The 19,885-nt window shown below is 42.0% G+C and overlaps 2 protein-coding genes across 2 annotated transcripts in view; one reads left to right on the top strand and one right to left on the bottom strand.

Annotated features, from left to right (window-relative positions):
- clybl (citrate lyase beta like) overlaps positions 1–19,885 on the bottom strand; it is a 97,758-nt gene that overhangs the window by 38,493 nt on the left and 39,380 nt on the right. Inside the window, exons 7-10 of the mRNA XM_088382159.1 lie at positions 19,170–19,294; positions 15,842–17,502; positions 4,937–5,011; positions 4,709–4,762 (exon numbers count right to left, since the gene is read on the bottom strand). Coding sequence (XP_088238285.1) covers positions 17,407–17,502; positions 19,170–19,294 — 221 coding nt within the window. The 3' untranslated portion in view covers positions 4,709–4,762; positions 4,937–5,011; positions 15,842–17,406. The remainder of the gene's footprint in view (positions 1–4,708; positions 4,763–4,936; positions 5,012–15,841; positions 17,503–19,169; positions 19,295–19,885) is intronic.
- zic5 (Zic family zinc finger 5) lies at positions 1,163–4,626 on the top strand. The gene is made up of 2 exons (XM_088382156.1): positions 1,163–2,337; positions 3,005–4,626. The coding sequence occupies exons 1-2, from the start codon at positions 1,272–1,274 to the stop codon at positions 3,475–3,477; spliced, it is 1,539 nt and encodes a 512-aa protein (XP_088238282.1). The 5' UTR covers positions 1,163–1,271; the 3' UTR covers positions 3,478–4,626.

Raw genomic sequence — 19,885 nt, 5'->3', positions numbered from 1 at the left:
AATACACATAGTGGTTACTTTGGACAATAGCTCCTGTTTAATTCAGCGCAACAAACATGTCATAGATGCCAATGAAGACATTTGAGTGACAGATCCTCTGCCGGCTGTCAAACGGGGAACAAATCAAAGTGCGTGCGTGTGTGATCCGTCTGTGAACTTCAGCTCAGTTGGCTGGTGCAACGCAAGGACTATATGCGTGTGCTGGTTACACTCCAAGTTGATGGTAAATAGCAATTGACAGGGGGAAACGCACGCGCGCGCGCGCACGGATTTGGAGTTGAAATGATATTGATGCTTAGTATGTCTTGGACAGTGCACCAATAAAAAGACTAAAGGTAATAATTTCTATGCATTATGCTATTAAAAATAAAAGGATTAATGGAAAAATAAAAATAGACCCATAAGGATGACGTGGAATTAAAAAAAATGTGTAGCCTACAATTTACAGTTCTGCGCTTCGCGTAAACAGGAGGGTGCGTCCTTTCGTAAGTGGTGCGGGTTCGATTCCCGGCCAAAGTCCATTACCTGCACTGCCGCTTCAAGTGCGGGTAAAAACATGCATTCAACAAAATAAGTGGGTTGTGTTAGGAAGGACGTCGGACGTAAAAACTGTGCCAAACAAATCACGCGAGAGACTTGCTGTGGCGACCCCTGATGGGACAAGCCTAAATTCGCATACAATGGAAGAACATGTTCAACATTTAATTAGGCAGTTAATTAGTGTAACGTTCATACAAACTATGTCTAAAGTGTGTAAACCGTATTGATAAATCTGTGGGCAGTGTAAATTACCCCCCCCAAAAAAAAAAAAAAACATTATTGCGCTTTGCGTCCTGCGCCAGCGGTTTAGTATTATCTCGTAGCCGAGAGCAGAAGCTTCCAAGAGGCTTTCGGACGTGATCGCAACCAAACCCGAGTGCAACCTGCAACTTTGCAAGACCCAACTTTTAGTAGTGCGGCGTGGAGGGCGTGTGGAGGAGGAGGAGTGGGGTGGGGGGAGGACCCCCGCTGGGCCCCTCGGCTGAACTTCAGCCAATCGCCTCGTCCGCCGGGCTGCCACTCACCCAAATCCGTCCAATACCCGCGGTGGCATTTCTAAAGCGGGTCCCCCCACTGCGTGCTCCAACTGTTGTGTGTTCTGCCCATCGCTCGAGGACAGAGTAAAGGGGGGGAAAAAAAAGCAGAGTTAGACGCCGGACAAAAGAACTTCTAGAGCCCCTTATATCCATATTTCCATGCGTGGTGCATGAGGGCGCGCGCATGGAGTAGTCATGGAAGCCCCTTTGAGCAAGAGGAACCCCGCGTTAAGATTAGCGGATTTGGCAGCCACTCAAGTCCTTCCTCACCAGAACATGACAGGCTTCCCGGGGCTAGGGGGGCATCACCCTCTCTCCCACCATGCCCACCTCCACCCTGGGGAGCTGGCCAACGACCCCGGCGTGGCACTCACTCCATTCGGACCGGAGCACATGGCACAAACCAGTGCTCTCAAGCTCAGCCCCTCGCAGCACATCCAGAGCCACCACGAAGCCCAGACCGCGGCGGCGGCGGCTGCTGCGGCGGCGGCGACCGCAGCCTCCTTCGCTCCGGCTCAGACTACCGTGGGCTTCCCTGTGGCCCACCACCACCACCACCCGGGATACTCGAGCAGCAGGGACTTGATCCTCAGGAGAGAACTCTCAGCCTCCGCCATGCACGCTCTCGGCGACCAGTCCTCCGCCTCCCCCCATCACCACCACGGCGTGTTCATCTCCCCAACAGGTGCGTACGGCCACGCGGACAGCGGGGCCCACTCGCTCTTCTCGGGGCTCCACGAGCAAGCGTCCCCGGGCTCGCACCCACACCACCACGCACTCAATGGGCAGATGCGCCTGGGTCTACCGGGGGACCTCTACGGTAGGTCGGATCACTTCGGGGCCCGGCAGGATCACTACGGAGCCTCCGCCCTGCACGGCTACAACAACGTGAACGCAGCCCACGGGCCCGCGGGGGCCTTCCTGCGCTACATGCGACAGCCCATCAAGCAAGAGCTCATCTGCAAGTGGGTCGAGCCGGAGCTGCAGAGTGCTAAGAAGCCCTGCTCCAAGACCTACAGCACCATGCACGAGCTGGTCAACCACGTCACGGTGGAGCACGTCGGCGGGCCGGAGCAGAGCTCGCACGTCTGCTTCTGGGAGGAGTGCCCGCGGGAGGGGAAGGCGTTCAAGGCCAAGTACAAACTCATCAACCACATCCGAGTGCACACCGGAGAGAAGCCCTTCCCGTGCCCATTCCCGGGCTGCGGGAAAGTGTTTGCCCGCTCGGAGAACTTGAAGATCCACAAGAGGACACACACAGGTCAGTAAATCCACTCTTAAGTCGGGGGAAAACATGATCGGTATGTGAAATTACTGGTGTGGACGCGCGTAATTACGCGCACCAGAAGCAAAAAGTACGCTCTATTTGAATCGGAACTAGGAAATTGATTCAAACTTAAGACAAACAGGACGAAAAATGAATCATTACCCCTAAACATTAAACAAAAACATTTGCGCATCATTTGTTTTAATGCAATTTTTCGCACTGCTCGACGTGTGGGTCGATATAGTTTTGCCACCGCAGGCGACTTTGAAGGTCTGTTGAATAATAAACAGAACCTGAAAGCATGTTTTTAAGTTTAAAAAAAAAATCTGCCTGAAACGCTTTAGAACCCATAAAAAGTTTTTTGGGGGTTAATTATCAATGTTAAAAATCGAAACATTTTTTTTTTTAGTGGCAATGCGCATGTGCAAGCTGTAGTATGCAGCGCATGTGTTTCTAAGTATGCATGCAGCACTCCAAGCTTCATAAAACAACTCAACTCCTCCTCCTCACACATGTAACCACGAGGCCTTAAGGCATGTTACACGTGTTCACGCTGTAAAACATACATTGCACATGTGAGGAGGGGGTTAAGGGGTGGGTGCGTTCGTGCGTTCAAGATGTTGCTCTCAAAAGTTCTCTGATTGTGTCTGTTGTCATTAAGGTGAGAAGCCCTTCAAGTGCGAGTTTGAAGGCTGCGACCGGAAGTTCGCCAACAGCAGCGACCGGAAGAAGCACTCGCACGTGCACACGTCCGATAAGCCCTACTACTGCAAGGTCCGCGGGTGCGACAAGTCCTACACGCACCCAAGCTCCCTGCGCAAACACATGAAGGTGCATTGCAAGAGCTCCCCGCCACCTACCAACAACACGACCACATACATCCCCTCCTCCGCCACCAGCAATCCGCTCGGGGAGCCCCTCTCCCCGCAGCGGAACCGCTCCGCAAGCCTCTCCCCGCAGGTGACCAACCTGAACGAGTGGTACGTGTGTCAAGGCAGCGGAGGGGGGGTGCACCACCAACACCAGCAACACCAGCAGCAACACAGCCTGCACTCCCCCTCCAGTGATGTGCCCACCTCAGAGTCTGAAGATGAGGACTCGTTTAGAGACTCAGACCCCAGGACGATGCTATAATTACCATCCCTGGGGACGGGACACAAAATAGAAAAAAAAGCACTCAATCAAAGCGGATGCAGTTCCAAAACCAGCTTCCTTCAAAGTAACACTTTTGGGTTTTAATATGCAAATTAGAGCTAATAATTCCGATTCCAGCAACAAGTGTCCTGCCGTCCATTTAGTGCAGGGTTGGGTCAACAATTTCATTCATCATTGCCCTTTTATAATTGAACTCCTCAAGGGCCATTCAAAATTTATGGAAAAATATGATCAAACTAATGTTCATTATTCATTATTGTCCTGACATTTTATAAACTGCATGGAAATGATCTCACGTATCAAAAACAGCCCATTAGCCGCTGATTTCTCACCCCAGATTTATCCTGGAAACACAATTTGTTTTTTTTAATTTTATGAGCTATCATCTGCCTACAAAACAAAACAAAAAATATATATATTTTATTATTATTTTGATAACAACAAAATACGTCTCAAGGGTTATCGCTGTGTTTTGGATGTTTTTTTTTTGTATTATTTAAGAGGTATTTAAGTCTATATTTTATGCAACAACAAAAGTCCCCGGGGACCCTAAAAAATACACTGACAGACTTGGTTGGAATTGTACATATGTGAGTGTACTTATGTTTGTGAATGTTGTAGTTTTTATTGCTACTCTAGAAGAATATATTTGTCTTTTTTTTTGTACATTGTAATTTATTTGCTGGTTTCAATGTTGTACTGAAATTACAGAAGCACCAAAGAAATAATGATGATAATAATACCAGTTTTTGTGGTAGTACCCTGCTGATATTTTTGTAACTTTTGTTATATATTTTTTCAAATTTAATTTGCTGATTTTTTTTTTATTAAGAGAATTTTTTGTCCTGTAAAAAGACTGACTTGAATAGGCTGTGTAATGTGAAATGTTCAGTTTTTTGAGAAAAAAAAAAATCCCTCGCATGTCTTTTTTAAAAATGTTATTATTACTTTTTTAAAATATTAGTGATGTGTCTCTTTTGTTGAGGTGCATGGTGCCATTTGTACATGTATTTAAAAGATATGAAAATGGGGGGTAATGACTGTCTTGAACCTTGATGTTTAAAATTCAATTTACGATATAAAAAAAATAATACAAAAAGCATTAATAAATATCAGTACGGAAGGCAATACTTGCATCTGTCACATTACTATGACACTGATTGTCTGTATGTATTTTCCAACTGACATATTCATTCAAAGTGATTCTCACCTTTAATTCTTATCCACTTGAGGACAAAGCAGTTGTGTGATTGTGCAGCAGAACCTGGAGGAGAAACATCCAAAATGTACATCATCAATCAAAGCGCTTATTCTATATTCCTTGCATTGAAAATTGAAAAGGCCCAATGTGGCCCTCTATGGAGCGGCCTATGCATGTGTGGGGCCCACACACAGCTTAAAAGCCCCTCAAAGGAAGGATATGTGTTTGAATGCTAACCTTTTACGTAATTTAAACGGTGTCTGAGCTAAGCAGAAGTAGCATCCTCACTTGCACGTTATTTAGATGCAACACCTGGAATATATATGACAATTAATAGTCAACATATACAAATAACAGCAAAAATCAAATGAATGATGATTGACATTCCCAATGTTTTTTTTCGACACCCATAAAAATGCTGGCTTGAAAACAACTCAATGTGGGTTAAAAATTGGACCATTTTGCACATAATTCATTTATTTGTACAAAACAATACAACAAATTGGGTTGGCATTTTTAGCAAAACAACCCAAAGTTGGGTCGAATTGACCCAACGTCCTGGGTCGGTCCAATTTTTAACCCAGCAGTTTCAAGGATGTATGTCAACACATGTACGCCTATAAACAAAGGCCTATAGGAAAATTTGTATGTTTATAGTGGGAAAATATTAGCTCGGCTACAGCAGAGGTGCAGCAAATTGTATTATATTGGGTCTTGTAATGCACATTGGGGAAAAATAATAGTTTTACATGGTGTAAAAAAACATAAGTGTTCAAGAAAAGAATATATACTGCCATTATATTTTTATGGTGATCCTCTGCTGTTTTTCTACAATGTGATCATTATAACCATATCAACTAATACATACTGAAATGTTAGTCCAAAAAATAATACGCATTGTGGTGTATACTGACCTCTGCTGCATTTTTGATATTCATAATAATACAACATTAGAATCCTAACGTTAGGCTAGTCCAAGAACACTAAATATATTAAAAAGTAATTCTGCATCTATAACGTACAGTTGTTTCCCTTAAATAAATGGATCGCCATGATCCTTGGTTAAAATAGGAGTGTAGAGCATATTTGATAGTGATAGCCAATTAGCAAACCAATCAAACCATAACCATCATCTGCAATTAAAGCTGCAGTGAAAAAACAAATTTGATAGGGAAAAAATGAAATATGGATTCCATACACTATTTCCATGTTGCAGTGGTGTTACGATTGTCCCAAGACAAGTGCAGTCCCATGTTGTGTGCACAAAAAAGAAAAACAGAATGAAAAAAAAACATACTTGCCTGCATTAAATCAAAATTACTATTTACCATGGAATAACAATACAATTTAGCAGAATAAATAAATATATGCAACATATATATTTATGCACTGCAAATTACACAAGCCATTTTACAGTACACTTGCTCTTTCATAGTTTTTCCTGCACTTTACATTTGATATTGACTCCTACCAAAATATTTTCCCCCTCCTCTTTTAACAAGGTGGCTGCAAGGTGCCTTCTTAAATGCCTCATCTTTCTCAATCGCAATATTAATATATATAATATAATATATATATATATCAATATAAATAGTCGCTCTGATATGACATGAAGAGGAGGAGAGCTCAAAACACAAAATGAAGAAGAAAAAAAAAAGAACAAGAAGGAGAAGAAGCGAGGCGGCGGTCATCCGCGAGTGGGAAAGGCTTTGAAGTGGAACTTATTATCCCGGGAATACTTTTGGGGTTGTCCTAACGACGCAGCTGAATGGGAGAAGGCGCTCCTTTGTCAGCGATTTGTTCTCCTTTAGTGGGACGCCCGTGGAAATGTACTTACACGGGCCACCTTAACACGCCGCCTGCAAATCAGTAACCGGCCGAGTCAGACATGCAGACGCCACTATTTGAACGGTAGGACAAAGCAAGAAGAAGAAAAAACGACGCCCTTACCAAAAAAAAAAGAAAAAGAAAAAGAGAAAAGGGGTTGGATACGTAGGTGCACACACCAAATTTAACTGCGGCAGATTTTTTATCTGAAGGTGTCAATTTGATCCCACTTTAAAAAAAAAAGTGTGTGTGGATTGGGGTGGGGGGGTTGCGCACCTGCGCATTTTGCAGGCGCACCTTACAGGGCTCCCTTCTCGTTTTTTTTTTTTTTTTCCGGGGGGCTGACATGTAGTAACAAACTTAATTTTTCTACGTTTGGTTCAGCACTCTCTTTTTTTTTTTCCTTCCAAAAGGTGCAACCCTTCTGCCAGGGGCGGGTGTAAGGAGGCGCATCTTACAATGGGTGGCCTTGGTTTTACGGGGTTTGGAAAAAGAGGGCACGCACGGATTTTTTTTTTTTTTTTACACACTTGAAAGACATATGACACATTACCTGTAAAAATTCGATTAAAACACATCTCCTTGTGTGCGTGAGGGGTACATTGTCAGGGGTGGCCACTTTTTGGTTGGGGGGGGTGGTTAAAGAAAACATGCACAATCAAAATCTTTTTTAAATATTTGTGTTAGACGGCCACATCACATTTTAGTGTGTATAACACACACACTTCTCTGCACACACTTGTGTTTGTCACATGTTGAATCCACAATAATTTTTTCAAGCAGTCAAATGGGGGCCCATCTATTTTGGGGGGAGGGGAAAAGGGGGTCTCACTTTGGTTGGATTATTTATTCAAGGTCCAATTTCTCATGTGCATGCACCCTTGATAAAGATCTTTTTTGGTTGGGGAGGGGGGTTCAAGATGGTACATGCTGAAAACATTTTTGTTGTTGGTCATTTTTGTACATTGTTTTAAAAATAGAATTTGAAAGACTACATATTTCTCATGTGGACTATTTTGGGAGGGGTGGGCTCCTTTTTGTGGGGGTGAGGTGAGAAGTGGAAGCACTTTATTTTCACCTGAGAGTCATGAAATCAGATCTTCTTGCGTGTGTTTAAATAAAAAGCCACTTTTCTTGTGTGCAGGCAGAGCCACCCTGCAAGTGGCAGGCCTCATTTTTTTAGCGTGCCATGAAATATTGGGGAAGGAAGCCAGGAAGGGGGGAAATAAAAATCTGTTTAATGCAAGAGTCACATTACACCCCCCTCAAAATGTTATCTTGGAAAAAGAAAAAAATCTTATGTCTATAGTCGAGGTACCTATCTGAGGCGGAGAGGAAAAGTTAGGAACAAAACATTTACTTCAAATTTATATTTATGAGGAAGTCACATTAGCTTAACTTTTTTTAAGATGACATCTCTTAAGCGTGTTGTTGGCACCATATTGCACTCCTGGGCATTTTCTCTACACATACTAAATGAATTGCATTTATTTAGTGATTGGTCTTGCTTTTAGGGGTCCAATTGGGCACATGAAAGGTGTGTATGGTGGTCTTGTCCTCCACGTTTGGGCCAGCTCAAAGCAGCTGTGCATTTACCTCAGAGGCCAAGAGAAGCAAGGGAGGCAAAACACGTAACAATGTGAACTCTCAGGGGGGTCACTGGACTGACCTGGACCCTTCTAGGCAACTTCATTAAATCAATTACTCAGTGAACACATCAGGATTTTTTTTTTTTGTGGGTGAGAGGTTTTCATATCGAGGGAGGAAGAAAATAAGTTTTCACTTGAGACATGTTAGCAACAGTGTTCACAATAGTAAGACATTCAAAGCTCCACTCCTGAAAAGATATGAAAAAGTGAGACCAAGATAAATGACCTCAATTGATCATCATTAATGTTATCTATTCCTTGTACGGCCAAATTGAAAATAATAATAATAGTAAAATACACAAAAATATTAACTGACAATTGAGATAATGTCCTTCTGGAAAAAAACAACATTCCTGAAAGCAGGTATGTGGCTGTGTTCAGAATTAACTAATCACATTCAAACTCATGTTAAATGGGAGTCAGCACCGATGGACAAGTACAGATTCTAGCTCTCGGTCTGATACCCGGCCTAATTTCAAGGTATCGGTATCATGACAGCAGTCGAAACCGGTACCGGGCTGCCCTTTTGTGGCTTCTTTTCACGATCTGAATCTAATGTTTGTTTAACTATTGAAATTGAGAAATACAAACAAGAATTGCCATTAATTTTATACAAATCCCAAAGAAATATGCTATTTTGGGATGTATGGTTTTCTTTAAAACATTCTGTCATTTTTCTTTTGGAAATTTGGAGTATTCAAAGTATTCGTGGTATCAGTATCCAACTACTCAAGAGTTGAGTGGTCGTACTGGTATTGGTTTGACAAAAAATGGCATCGAACATCCAATAAAAAATCTAAACTATTTACTTCTATGGTAATCTGACAAGCACTAGTATATCAGTGCATGACATAAATATAACATTTTTAACAACTATAATCATAACACAACATGATAAAGTCTAGTTTTGCATCTTTTCCAGAGAGAGTTAAGATGCATTGTGACAATAAGAGGATGAGTTCATTGTCATAATCATTAAAAAAAAAAAAAAAAAGTTTAGTTAATTTTACGTCTGGATTAGCTGTTTGTTGGCAACAAGCATCCATCCATAAATCTTAAACTGTGCAATAAATTAGTACAAATTATATCCTAAAGCCTGCTTTGGCAGTCGTGGGCCATTATCTGCACAACAGACAATATATCATATCTGGTGGCTGGCTAACATAACATCTGCGGGGGTAGAGGACTTGGTGCTGGTCCAACAGGCCCCATCCCGAGGACTGGGAGCCACTCCAAGCCAGTAGGTGAGCGGAGAGCAAGGTCGTCCACGGACGAGCCACTTCCTGCTAGCCGCTCCTTCTGCAGTCCGCCGCCGGACACAAAGTCGATAGGAAAGTGCAGATAGGCGTGAGCAAGCTCAGCCCAGTGGCCTCTCGCTGAATGACCAGCTTCCCCTAAAAGCCTCTAAATGCAGGATGTAGGCTTCAGCATACTTGGAAAGAAACAGAACATGGCCAGGTGGAGGGAGATGGAGGGGGGGAAGGACAGAAGGAAAGAGAAGCAGATGGACTTCTTATGGGATGGACACTCTTGATTTGTGCCCAGGGATGAGAGTGGACAGTATAAGGAGCAGCTTAATCGCTGGAGTGTGAACAATATCCTGTGGTGGTCCTTTCAAAATAAGCCCCTTTCCATGAAGCCTAATGCATTGCACTTCACTACATACTGTATTGATTTCGAAATTTATACGAGAGAGAGTCTTAAAAACATCCAAGAAGATTCAATGAAAATGTCAAGACTCCATCTAGTAGAAAATTGATGCAGTGGTGGACTTTTAAAGTCTATTCCATAGATATCTACCCTAAATGACTCAACCTCATTGTAGGGATTTATTCATTGAATAAATGAGCCAAATACTACATCAAAATGTTGTGCTTTTAGCCATGTTAAATTGCTAACTCTGTACCCCCCCCCCCCCCCCCCCCCCCCTTGCACCAATGTGGTGTTTACTTGGAGAACTGCTCATTCCTTTTCTCTAAGCAGCAGCCCCACCCGATCAGAGAAAACGACCTGGTCTTCGTTTTGTGATATCACAAAGTGAGGAGCCGCCCCTGCACCATCCACGTTTTACTAAATCAGGCATTATTTAGAAAAATACCCATCAAAGTAAATCTTATTTTTTAAAAATATTTGATCGCCATTGTGCCAAAGGTAATAATAATAATCAAATATACGTCTACAATTAACTGGACAGCTTGCTAATAGCATGGTACAGCTCCTTTATCAATAATGAAGGTTCCCACAATGACAGAATAACACAATATCGTGAACATTTTTTACTCTATCCATTACTCTATCCATTATACTGCAGGCGCAGATTGGTATCCCAGAAGCAGAGCTATCGACAGAGGGAGGCCTTGGATGCATCCCGTTTGCCTGCGGGAAAAGGTCAGTATTCGGACATGATAGGACGAATGGAGGGAAGGTAATGTCCATGATCATAGAAAAAAAGAACTTCACATAAAACTGCTCTGCCTATTATCATCTCAATGGAGGTCCACCACGGACCAACTTCAGCCTCACTGTTGGAGCTCTAATCCATGGTGATAAACCAGTGCACTAGTTTTACAATTTTTTTTAAAAAAAGCGTCGCATGACCCCTCCAACCATGCAGTGACAGGGACCTCCCTCGGACTTTGGTGGATCCAGAAACATCACAGGCGGCACACGACCAAATGGCTTGGCTTTGGCAATAACTGATATGGGCCTGAGTTGGTCAGAAGAAAATGTGCTGTCTTGATGTTTGCAGCCTGCCTGGGATAAGCCAGAAAGGAAGCACAAATGGCTGGATAGGCAATGAGATTGAGATATGGGGGTCTCCATTTGACCCATGGCTTCAAAGAGACCCAGTGAGGCCCCGGAAGAGGCTTAGGACAGAAATGATTGAATGCCAAGATGACCTATGGTGTCCACAAAATAGCTTCTGTACTCCAATTGCTTGTTTTGATTGGTCTTCTTTGATAAAAAAAACAAACAAACCAAAAAACTAAAACCTTCAAGTCTATGGAGAGCTCTTCGATGACATCTCTAATGTATCCCACAGGACACTTTGTTCCGGACGGTCCCAATCATAAGACTAATTATGTCATTAAGAGGACGCGAGCAGGGGACAGGCACCTTTTGGCCTTCTGCAGACATATTTGCGAGTAAATGACAGCAGCCCTCGCACAAGACATCATGTCAGATCCATCTTAGTGACAAGCAGAATGGCACTCAAGGCCCAACTACTCCCCAGTTTGGATTAGCACCAAAATCTACACTGTCCCAAGCCCTTTTTCACGCAGAGATGCTGAAAAATTGCCACCTCGCAGCTGCTGATTGCTAGTCCGATCGCGACAAATGCTTTCATGACAACAGGGCAGGAGAAGTGACTGTCGGAAGTTCAACTTAACATTCCTGCCCCAGCATTGCAGAAGAATTACAGGCAAAGGTTGTCATCTTACCACCTCTTGAGCTGGAAACTTTGCTTTCTCATTCAGCGAGCCCAGAAATCTGATGAGTCGTTTTGGCTCTGGTCTACCTCAAAAGACAGAAAACTGACAGGTTACTTGGTGCCCCCTTCCCCACACAAAAAATCAGTTTAAAAGCTGTTAGAAAATGACCGCTTATGGATCTGATACAACCTCACAACTCAGAGAATTACAAGGTTGACTTGGCCTTCCCCCAAAATTCAGCGTCTGAATTGAATACAAACTGTAACGTTGGGAAAGAGCAGTGAAAATGCAATGTCAACTTTGCCCTAAAACACTTCAAAATTCTGTAATGGTGGAGTTTCACAGAACAGGGGAAATACCGACTAAATAATAAGGAGCTTCTGGTACAGCTCTGATTGAGACAATTCTAAACTGGTTTCAAATCCCACCCTAAATGACAGGTACTACTTGTACCTCTACTTGTAATCCATATACTATTGGCGATTTGGCACCCAACCACAAGGGTCGATTCTTGGCCCACTGCTGTTCAATGTCAACATGCTTCCTTTCTCAAATTATACACAAACATAACAAATGACTCACAACTTTGATTTATCTCCCAAACATAACCATCAATAGAGCATCATTTGGAATCTGAAAAGACATTTAGCCCCATTGTTATGCTCATTTTTATTCACAAAACAGCAACACTGAAAAAAGAAACACCATCTTTAACAGGCTGTGTACGACTGGCTTCTCTTACAGTCGTGACAATAGCTCAGAAGGTGGAACTATTGGATCTCATTAGATTGCACATTATGGTAGTCTATAGCCAAAACTCACATCATATGCCCTCTGCGAAAGTATTCACAACAAATAGACATTGAAACTTGCCATGCTGCACACTGTGACTGCGACCCCAAAGGGCAAGTGGCACTTCATTAACCTCAACCGCCCCCACCCATTTACTGAAGATGTTCTTAACCCCTACCCCAGCCCTCTTTCTCGTATAGAGAGGATTAATGCCTATTACCTGTCACTTTGCAACACCTAAAATACGAAGAAGCTTTTATGTCTAGCTGGATGCACTTGGACAATGTTGGTTGACTTTTGCGTAATTTTATTTCCCATAAAAAAATAATGTTCTGAGAACAGATGTGGTTTTGGTTTGTTGATAGTATAAGCAGTGCCGTAAAAGGGGCCACAAATCCGTTTTGTAACTTTGTTTGTGTGATTAATTTTATTGCTCATATTGTACTGACTTCTTCCTACTACCAAATGCCTGATACTTAATTGTTTTATTTAGTTTTGGGCTGCTTAATATTTTTTTTAAATTCTTAAATTAAAGCTACAAGTCTATAGTATACTTGAATCACACCTTGACTGTTTTGTAAAGTAAAATTCCATCATAAAAGAAAACCGACCTAATACTTTTGTTTGAAACTGTGACTTGTCCTATAAAGCAACGTTTGATCCACTTAAGAGGACCCTGAATACAAAGTGATTATTTAGTGTTCCTCATTCAAACAAACTAACAACTGTCACCACCTTTGAATAAACCTTCCCCCTCCTCCTATTTGGTTGAAGAGCCAAATTAACAGGCTGCCTTGCACTGTGATGAGCCCCCTGAAAAAAAAGAAGAGGAGGGGGTGCCAGGGGCATGATCCATACAAAGCTTGAGGACCAATGAGGGCTTTTCTTTCACTGGTGGTTCGTGGCTGGGATTAAGAGAGAGGGCTCTTGACTCCTTCCTTTCACGTGGGAGCACAAGAGTGCTTGTCAGCGACTCGGGTGAAGAAAGAGAAAAAGAATACCCAAGTGCAGGGTTATCGTCTTTTTAATTGGATTATGTTGTGTTTGAGTCTCGAGCGTGACCACTACGTTGCCATCCACTCTGTCCTCCTCTAATACAACAAAAAAACAGTTAGAAAAACTACAATAAAGCAATGTTGTGCAAAGTAAGGCTCGTGGGCCATCTGCGGTTTGCTAAAGCGTTTGATCTGGTCTGCCACGTACGTCAAAACAAAAACATCAAGATGCTCATAATCCATGCAAGGGGATCTGTTTTTTTCCTCTTTTGACCTTTTATAAAAAACATCTACTTTGTTTGGGACAGCGAAAAAGCTAAGACCATAATTTCAGACAACTCAAATTTCCACCTTTAATCAATGGACAGAATAATTAAAAGCAGAATTGTTACACTGGTTATCATTAGAGTGTGGCGGTGTACCTAATATAGCAAGAGTCAAGCGTGAAGAACTTTTTTTTTAATTTTAGAACGTTTTCATCAAGTCCCCCATTAAGGTATGTGCGGTATTAAACAAAAGATGACTAATATGTTTTTGCTAAAATGGCAAACGCTAATGTAAGAAGTTATTTTAAATGTCAAAATCGGTTTTAATGCAATTTGTATAAAATGTGAGACTTGTATAAAATGTAACGCTAAAACGGATTATTGTTCTTTTTACTACACCTTGATTTCGTATTGCTAGACAAGCAACTTCACAGCCTCTTTAGAAGACCTTCTGCAGAGCCCCATTCAGCCTCATCAGCAGGTGGGCTGTACACCTGCCTTGAAAGCGAAGCTTATTTGCATTTCACATCGATTACAATTTGACTATTAAAAAATGACGTGCTTTGTGCCGTCAGAATTTTACATAATTTAGTTAATTAAATTAGTAATGGTCTTACTTTAATCTATAAGTAGAACACACCCGTGTAAACAAGAAAAAAAAAAAGGCATGGCAGACTCCTTAAAATTTTGAAAATATATAATCTTTGTGCCTTCAAATGATTTTCCTGATAGATTATGTCATTAATTTGGATTAAAGGAATTAGATAAATGTGTCATGTATGGCAAGCATTTTACCTCTATTGTATTTTGAAAAATAAAATAAAAATAAAATAAATATAATAAAAGGACTAATAAATGGTCTTCTGGGACTAGGTTTTGCAACAGATCCCCCCTAACAACACGATCCATGCAGATTTATGTAAAATCCAATTTGTTATCTAAAGCATCCCCCAAAACATTTATGTTCTACTGAAATTATTTTCTTTGCACAAAATCCTTTGCAAGGTCGGGCTCAGAAACATTCAGGAAAGTCAATATCATCCTTTTCAGAATTTTGTCTAAAATGATAGAAAACGTTAATCCTTCTTCCATTATAAATTGATAATTTTCCTGTGAAAAATAATGTTGACTGTCAAAATAGCTAATTGAGACAATATGCCAAAGTTAATCCTGATTAATCAGTCAAATCTATTTTGCCCCTCATAATGATGTTCTGCTGCAATTAGCTGCTCATATATTGTCATTAGAAGTCTATTAAAACATCAAGTCATTATTCGGGAGCTTCCCCGGGCGGGGAGGAGGAATTAGAATAAAAGCACACACATTTGCCTGCCACACGGGCCCCATTAAGATTAATGGGGAAATATGTAAAACGCGACATTTTAATTCTCCTCCGACGGTGTTTTGCATACATGCACGCACGCACTCACGCCGCCCTCTCGTCATTTATGAAAGCAATCTCAGGCAACACATCACCAAACACTGCTCGCAGACTAATTGATTCCCGCCGCAATTTGAGTGAGCTTCTAATCGTGTTAATTGTAATTTACTCTCTCTGTCTGTCTCTCGGGGAAACGCTGAAGACACGCGTTTAAATAAAGCAGCCGAGCGGGATGGAAGATCATATCAGTTCCACGCATAATAGACACGTCATGTAGCATTACACAGTGCGGAGACACACGCGGGGATCCATCTAATCTGCAGAAATGTCATTGGAGTCGTGTTTTTGTGAAGAGAGCAAAAACCTGAATCAAAAGGGCGTGAGACACATGAGCGCATGTTAAAAGAGGGGGAAAAAAGAAATACTGAAGTCATTATTTCCACTATTCCTGCATACAAGTTCTTCCTCTCAGCAGGGGACACCTGTTGACAACTGGCAAACTTAGTGAAGTTCACGAATAGCATGGGTCCCATGTGGTGCTCATGGCGGATGAATTTTCAGCAACATGTGCATCACTAACACCATAGAGGGTAAAAACTAACTTAATTAATAAACCAGTCTAGGGCAGACATGCTGTGCTCTAATTTTTTAAAATCAATTTTTGATTAAAACATTTAAAAAACATTATTTGCCAATTTGAGTAAAATTGAGGTCACCCTGCTAAATGCCACTTTTCTAGCCAAATTAAGATTAGATAAGAATTTTGTCGCACGTTACAGAAAAAGTATAGCCTCGTACTAATTTCCCGTGCCTTTGTCCACAGGTCACTTCCAAGCAACAACTCCACAATAATGAACTCAAGGGGGGTTGGGTACGGTGAAGAAGGGTTTGGGGGATGCTCAAACCCCTGAAAAACATTTCACAAATATGGTAACTAAATTAAATGCTTACTTTTCCTGGGGTTGATATATGCACACATATATGCCATGTAAAATACAAATTTTATAATACACAGACATATACATAAAACCCCTTGTATAAAATAAAATCCTACTTAATTTTTGCAATGTCAGGCTCGAAAAGTAAACATGAGCCCTGGAGAATTTTGTAGAAAAAATGGACGTGGACTTTTCAACAAAAATACAACACATTTGGCAAGCAAAATCCACTTTAACGATTATTTTAACCAATTAGTGCTAGTGTATCTTAAAATGATGAAATAAATAACTAAAATACCTTATTTTGTATAAAATCCTACTAAAACCACATTGACAATTTGTGGCTCCACATTTTCCTTGTTTGTACTGCGTGTGCGGATTCACTTAATGAAAGCCGTAAATAGAAGGAGCAGTTTTGTTCGCCGACCTCTGCATCAGTTGTGAAAACAAACAAACACAAACGCTGGTCAATAGTAGACAGCAAAAAGTGGAGCGGGAGAGGGAGGAATAATGTGGCCAAACGCCAGACAGACAGCTTACTATTGGGGCCTTTGGCTTGGGCACAGTTTTTTTTTTTTTTTTTTTTTTTTTGTCCGGTCGGGTCCTGGCGCAGACCCGGGCCTGTCTGCAGACACAATACATCATACAGTGGCAAGAAAGCGAGGGGAAGATGAGAGGATGAGGTGGGGTGTAAAGGGAGCTTTTCATTGCCATGGTCACCAATGGCACTATGAAGCACTTGCGACACCCCCCCTCAATTATCCTCAGGAGAAGACAAAAGCTAGGATGGGCTGTGCTGGGGCAACAGCGCTTTTCAAACACTATGGTTTGCCTGCGTGCAATTCCACGCCGACATATTGTAGCATGATAGTAGGACACGCACCACCGCTGGGGTTCCGAGTACTGCGAGAGGCGGCCCGCTTGGAATAAAGTGGCTTCACCTTAAATGAGAGATCAGGCAGCTTTTATTATATTTGCCCACAGTTAGACCCGCAGGCTGCCCGCGCAAGGAGCCGCATGACTTTTGCTCAAGGGAGCCACACAAAGACGCTAAATGGTGAGTTCACGTTGTTCTGCGTTTATGAGCCGGCCCCTGAAGAGGGCGGGAGCGGGTGTGAATGGGGGTGAATGGCTCTCCCGCAAATCAAAATAGTGTTTGTTTACCCTTTTCGCCCAGTGGCTCAGACCATCAAGATGCTTTGATGGTGACCTCGAGGAGAATGCAGGTGTGGGCTCGTGATGATGGAATGATGGCGCCCCTCCACCAGAAGCCCCCAGGGAAGAGCTTGTCCAAATGTAGAATTTTCGCCCCCAAAAAGTCCAACATCCCTAAATTGAAAGCAAACTTGGTGTCAGGCAAAGTCCAATGCCTGCCTGGCCCGCGGCCCCCCTCCACCAGCAGTACTTGGTCCCTGGCGGCCCACATTATTTCTGTGGCACGGCAGCAGAGAGCGTGACGATGTTCTGCACTTGCTTCAGGGAGGGCATGTCAATCATGCTACCGTGGAACGTGAACGCACCCTGGGAAGATTGAGAAAAAAAGACCAAAAAAATGCAAGTTAAACTTTCATGTTGTGAAGATATAGTTAGTGTTGGGGTAAAGAAGTTTGTTTGTGAATTATATATATATTTGTAGTACGGCTAACACAGGATAGTTTAGTAGAATTCCATTCAAAATGTAATTTAATTTGGAGGAAAGTAATATTTTGGAGGTTACTATAAAACCTAAGGGAAAAAAATACACATCATGAGTGCTTTGAATATATGGGCAAACTATGAATTTGTTAGCCATATTTAGGGGACGTGTTATGAAACTTTTTGGGGGATGGGGGAGTCCCCCTGGAAATATATTTATTTGCAGAAAATGAAATATTTTTGGAGCGCATTGGTCGTATTTGTGGAAAATTTAATACATGAAGTAGATGATTTTTTTTCTAGGGATTTGTTTTAAATTTTCACAAGAAGACTATGTATGAAGTCGCTTATAAACTGTATATCTGGACACTTACTATTACCAAAGCATGCTGCAAATGATAATTTATGCTAATTGAGTTCAAATATGTCAGTATGTAATGCTTCCGCAACACAACATTGTTAAAACTGAGCTGTGAATGATGCAGAGGGCAAAATATACCTGTAGCAGCTTCTTTATGAGCACGTGTAAGAATTAGGCAGAATTCCATAAGAAAATCATACATTGCACTAAATATTTTGGGGGGTTGACAGAAGAAGCAAATTAATACTTCACTTTTTGCTAGTTCCAATGAAATTCTCATATCATGTACTCTGGTGGGAGTGTGACTTGGTTAAGAAAACAAAACAACACCAAAAAATAAAATAAAACAATACAATCAAGGTGCTGGAAGCACCCGTCATGCTGTAACACAAAAGCAACAAAGTTTTTCAACCACTTATATACACTTTGCACACACAAAAAGGAAGAAAAGAAACCTATAGGATCCCTGGAGCCAGGCAGGCTAAGAGCTGTCCTCGTGGGGTGGGCGGCGAGAGAGCGAGAAAGGGGGTGACAGTGAGAGTGCAAGAAAGGGGGAGACAGCGAGCGAGAGAGAGAGAGAGCGAGAGATAAAAAAGAAAGAGGGGGAGAGAGAAAGAAAGAAAGAGAGAGAGGGGGAGGGAGAGAGTGAGAAAGAGAGAGAAAGAGAGAGATGTGGGCAGATTGTGTATTACCACAGGAGATAGCCTACCGAGCTGGACACATAGGATCCAACCATGCACTAAATTAGGAACAATAATATTGTACACTTAATTGGCTTGAGGACTCCCCCCACCCCCTATACCTCCCCCTCTTCTTATGTTGTCTCTGAGAGTCACCCAAGGGTGTACACTTTGCATTGTGGCCAGCTCCAGAGGTGTGCGAGAGGGACATACAAGAGTACACTTGTGTCGTACTTTTTGTGTTTGTATGTCGTTAATTTAAGAATGCTTAATTTGCTTGTTATGGCTTTGGAGAGAGCATTGAAATTGCTGCATTTAGGAGTTCAACTGAGCTTTAAATGAGGTTGCAGCTTCAGTGACTTAATGGACGTGGTGTCCCGAAAAAGAAAAAAGAAAAGTGCAAACCAAGCACAGTGGCTTCTTTTTGGCTAAACCATTGTAAAAGTAGATGAAGATGATGAGATGCCATAGATGAAGAATAAGTAAAATTGGGAAATATTAAAAAAGGTTACCTTTCCTTCTTTCTGGTGTTGCTCAAATGCCGCAATGAGCTCTTTAGCCCACTGGACCCTCTGCTGACTGGGAGAGAATTCTTCCTGCACGGCCTGGACCTGCCCAGGGTGGATGACCTGTTTACCTAAACGCACAGAAATAACACCAACATTTTACATTTTCAAACAATTCCACATCATTTCAAACCCATTTGTTGATTTTTGTATAAATACATGGAAGCTTGATTTGTGTTACAGTCTGAAAACCAAATGTCCAACATGCTTATTTTACTTTTATCTTTAAAACAAATGGAAAAAAATCTGGAAAAAAAAGTACAATTCCAGGTGAAGGGGAAAAAAGACAAGGCAGCTTAGTCACAGGGGTAAAAAAAAAAAAAAAAAAGAATGGCGACAACACACGGAGAGAATAATTTGGCCGGCAGAGGAAAAGTTAATTGTGTGTGTTTATATTTGAGGCGTCTGAGGAGGGCCGGCACCAGACCCCGGAGGACTGTGCGCATCATTAACGAGAGCACCCCACCGCCCCAAAACACTTCACAGAAGCACAACGCTTGCATTTAAAACAACCGAGGCAGCAGAAAATATTGACACCGGGAGCTGAAGAGTTTTTTTTTCCCACTGTTAAATAACCTTTATCGTAATATATTTGCACATGTTTATGCAGAAAAACTGTGTGCAACGAGGTGTCACATTGATTCACCCATCATTTTCCTCTC

This window comes from Syngnathus floridae, chromosome 8 (genome assembly GCF_059516105.1).
Source record: "Syngnathus floridae isolate MCC-2025c chromosome 8, RoL_Sflo_1.0, whole genome shotgun sequence".
NCBI classification, from domain to species: Eukaryota; Metazoa; Chordata; class Actinopteri; order Syngnathiformes; family Syngnathidae; genus Syngnathus; species Syngnathus floridae.
Note: the sequence above shows the minus strand (reverse complement) of the source record. Positions and strands in the feature narration are given on the sequence as shown.

Bases quoted from the DNA above. Each gene is read 5' to 3' on its own strand.
- zic5 (XM_088382156.1), top strand. From the start codon at position 1,272: ATGGAAGCCCCTTTGAGCAAGAGGAACCCCGCGTTAAGATTAGCGGAT. The intron at 2,338-3,004 runs GTCAGTAAATCC...GTTGTCATTAAG, and splicing joins CCACAAGAGGACACACACAG to GTGAGAAGCCCTTCAAGTGC.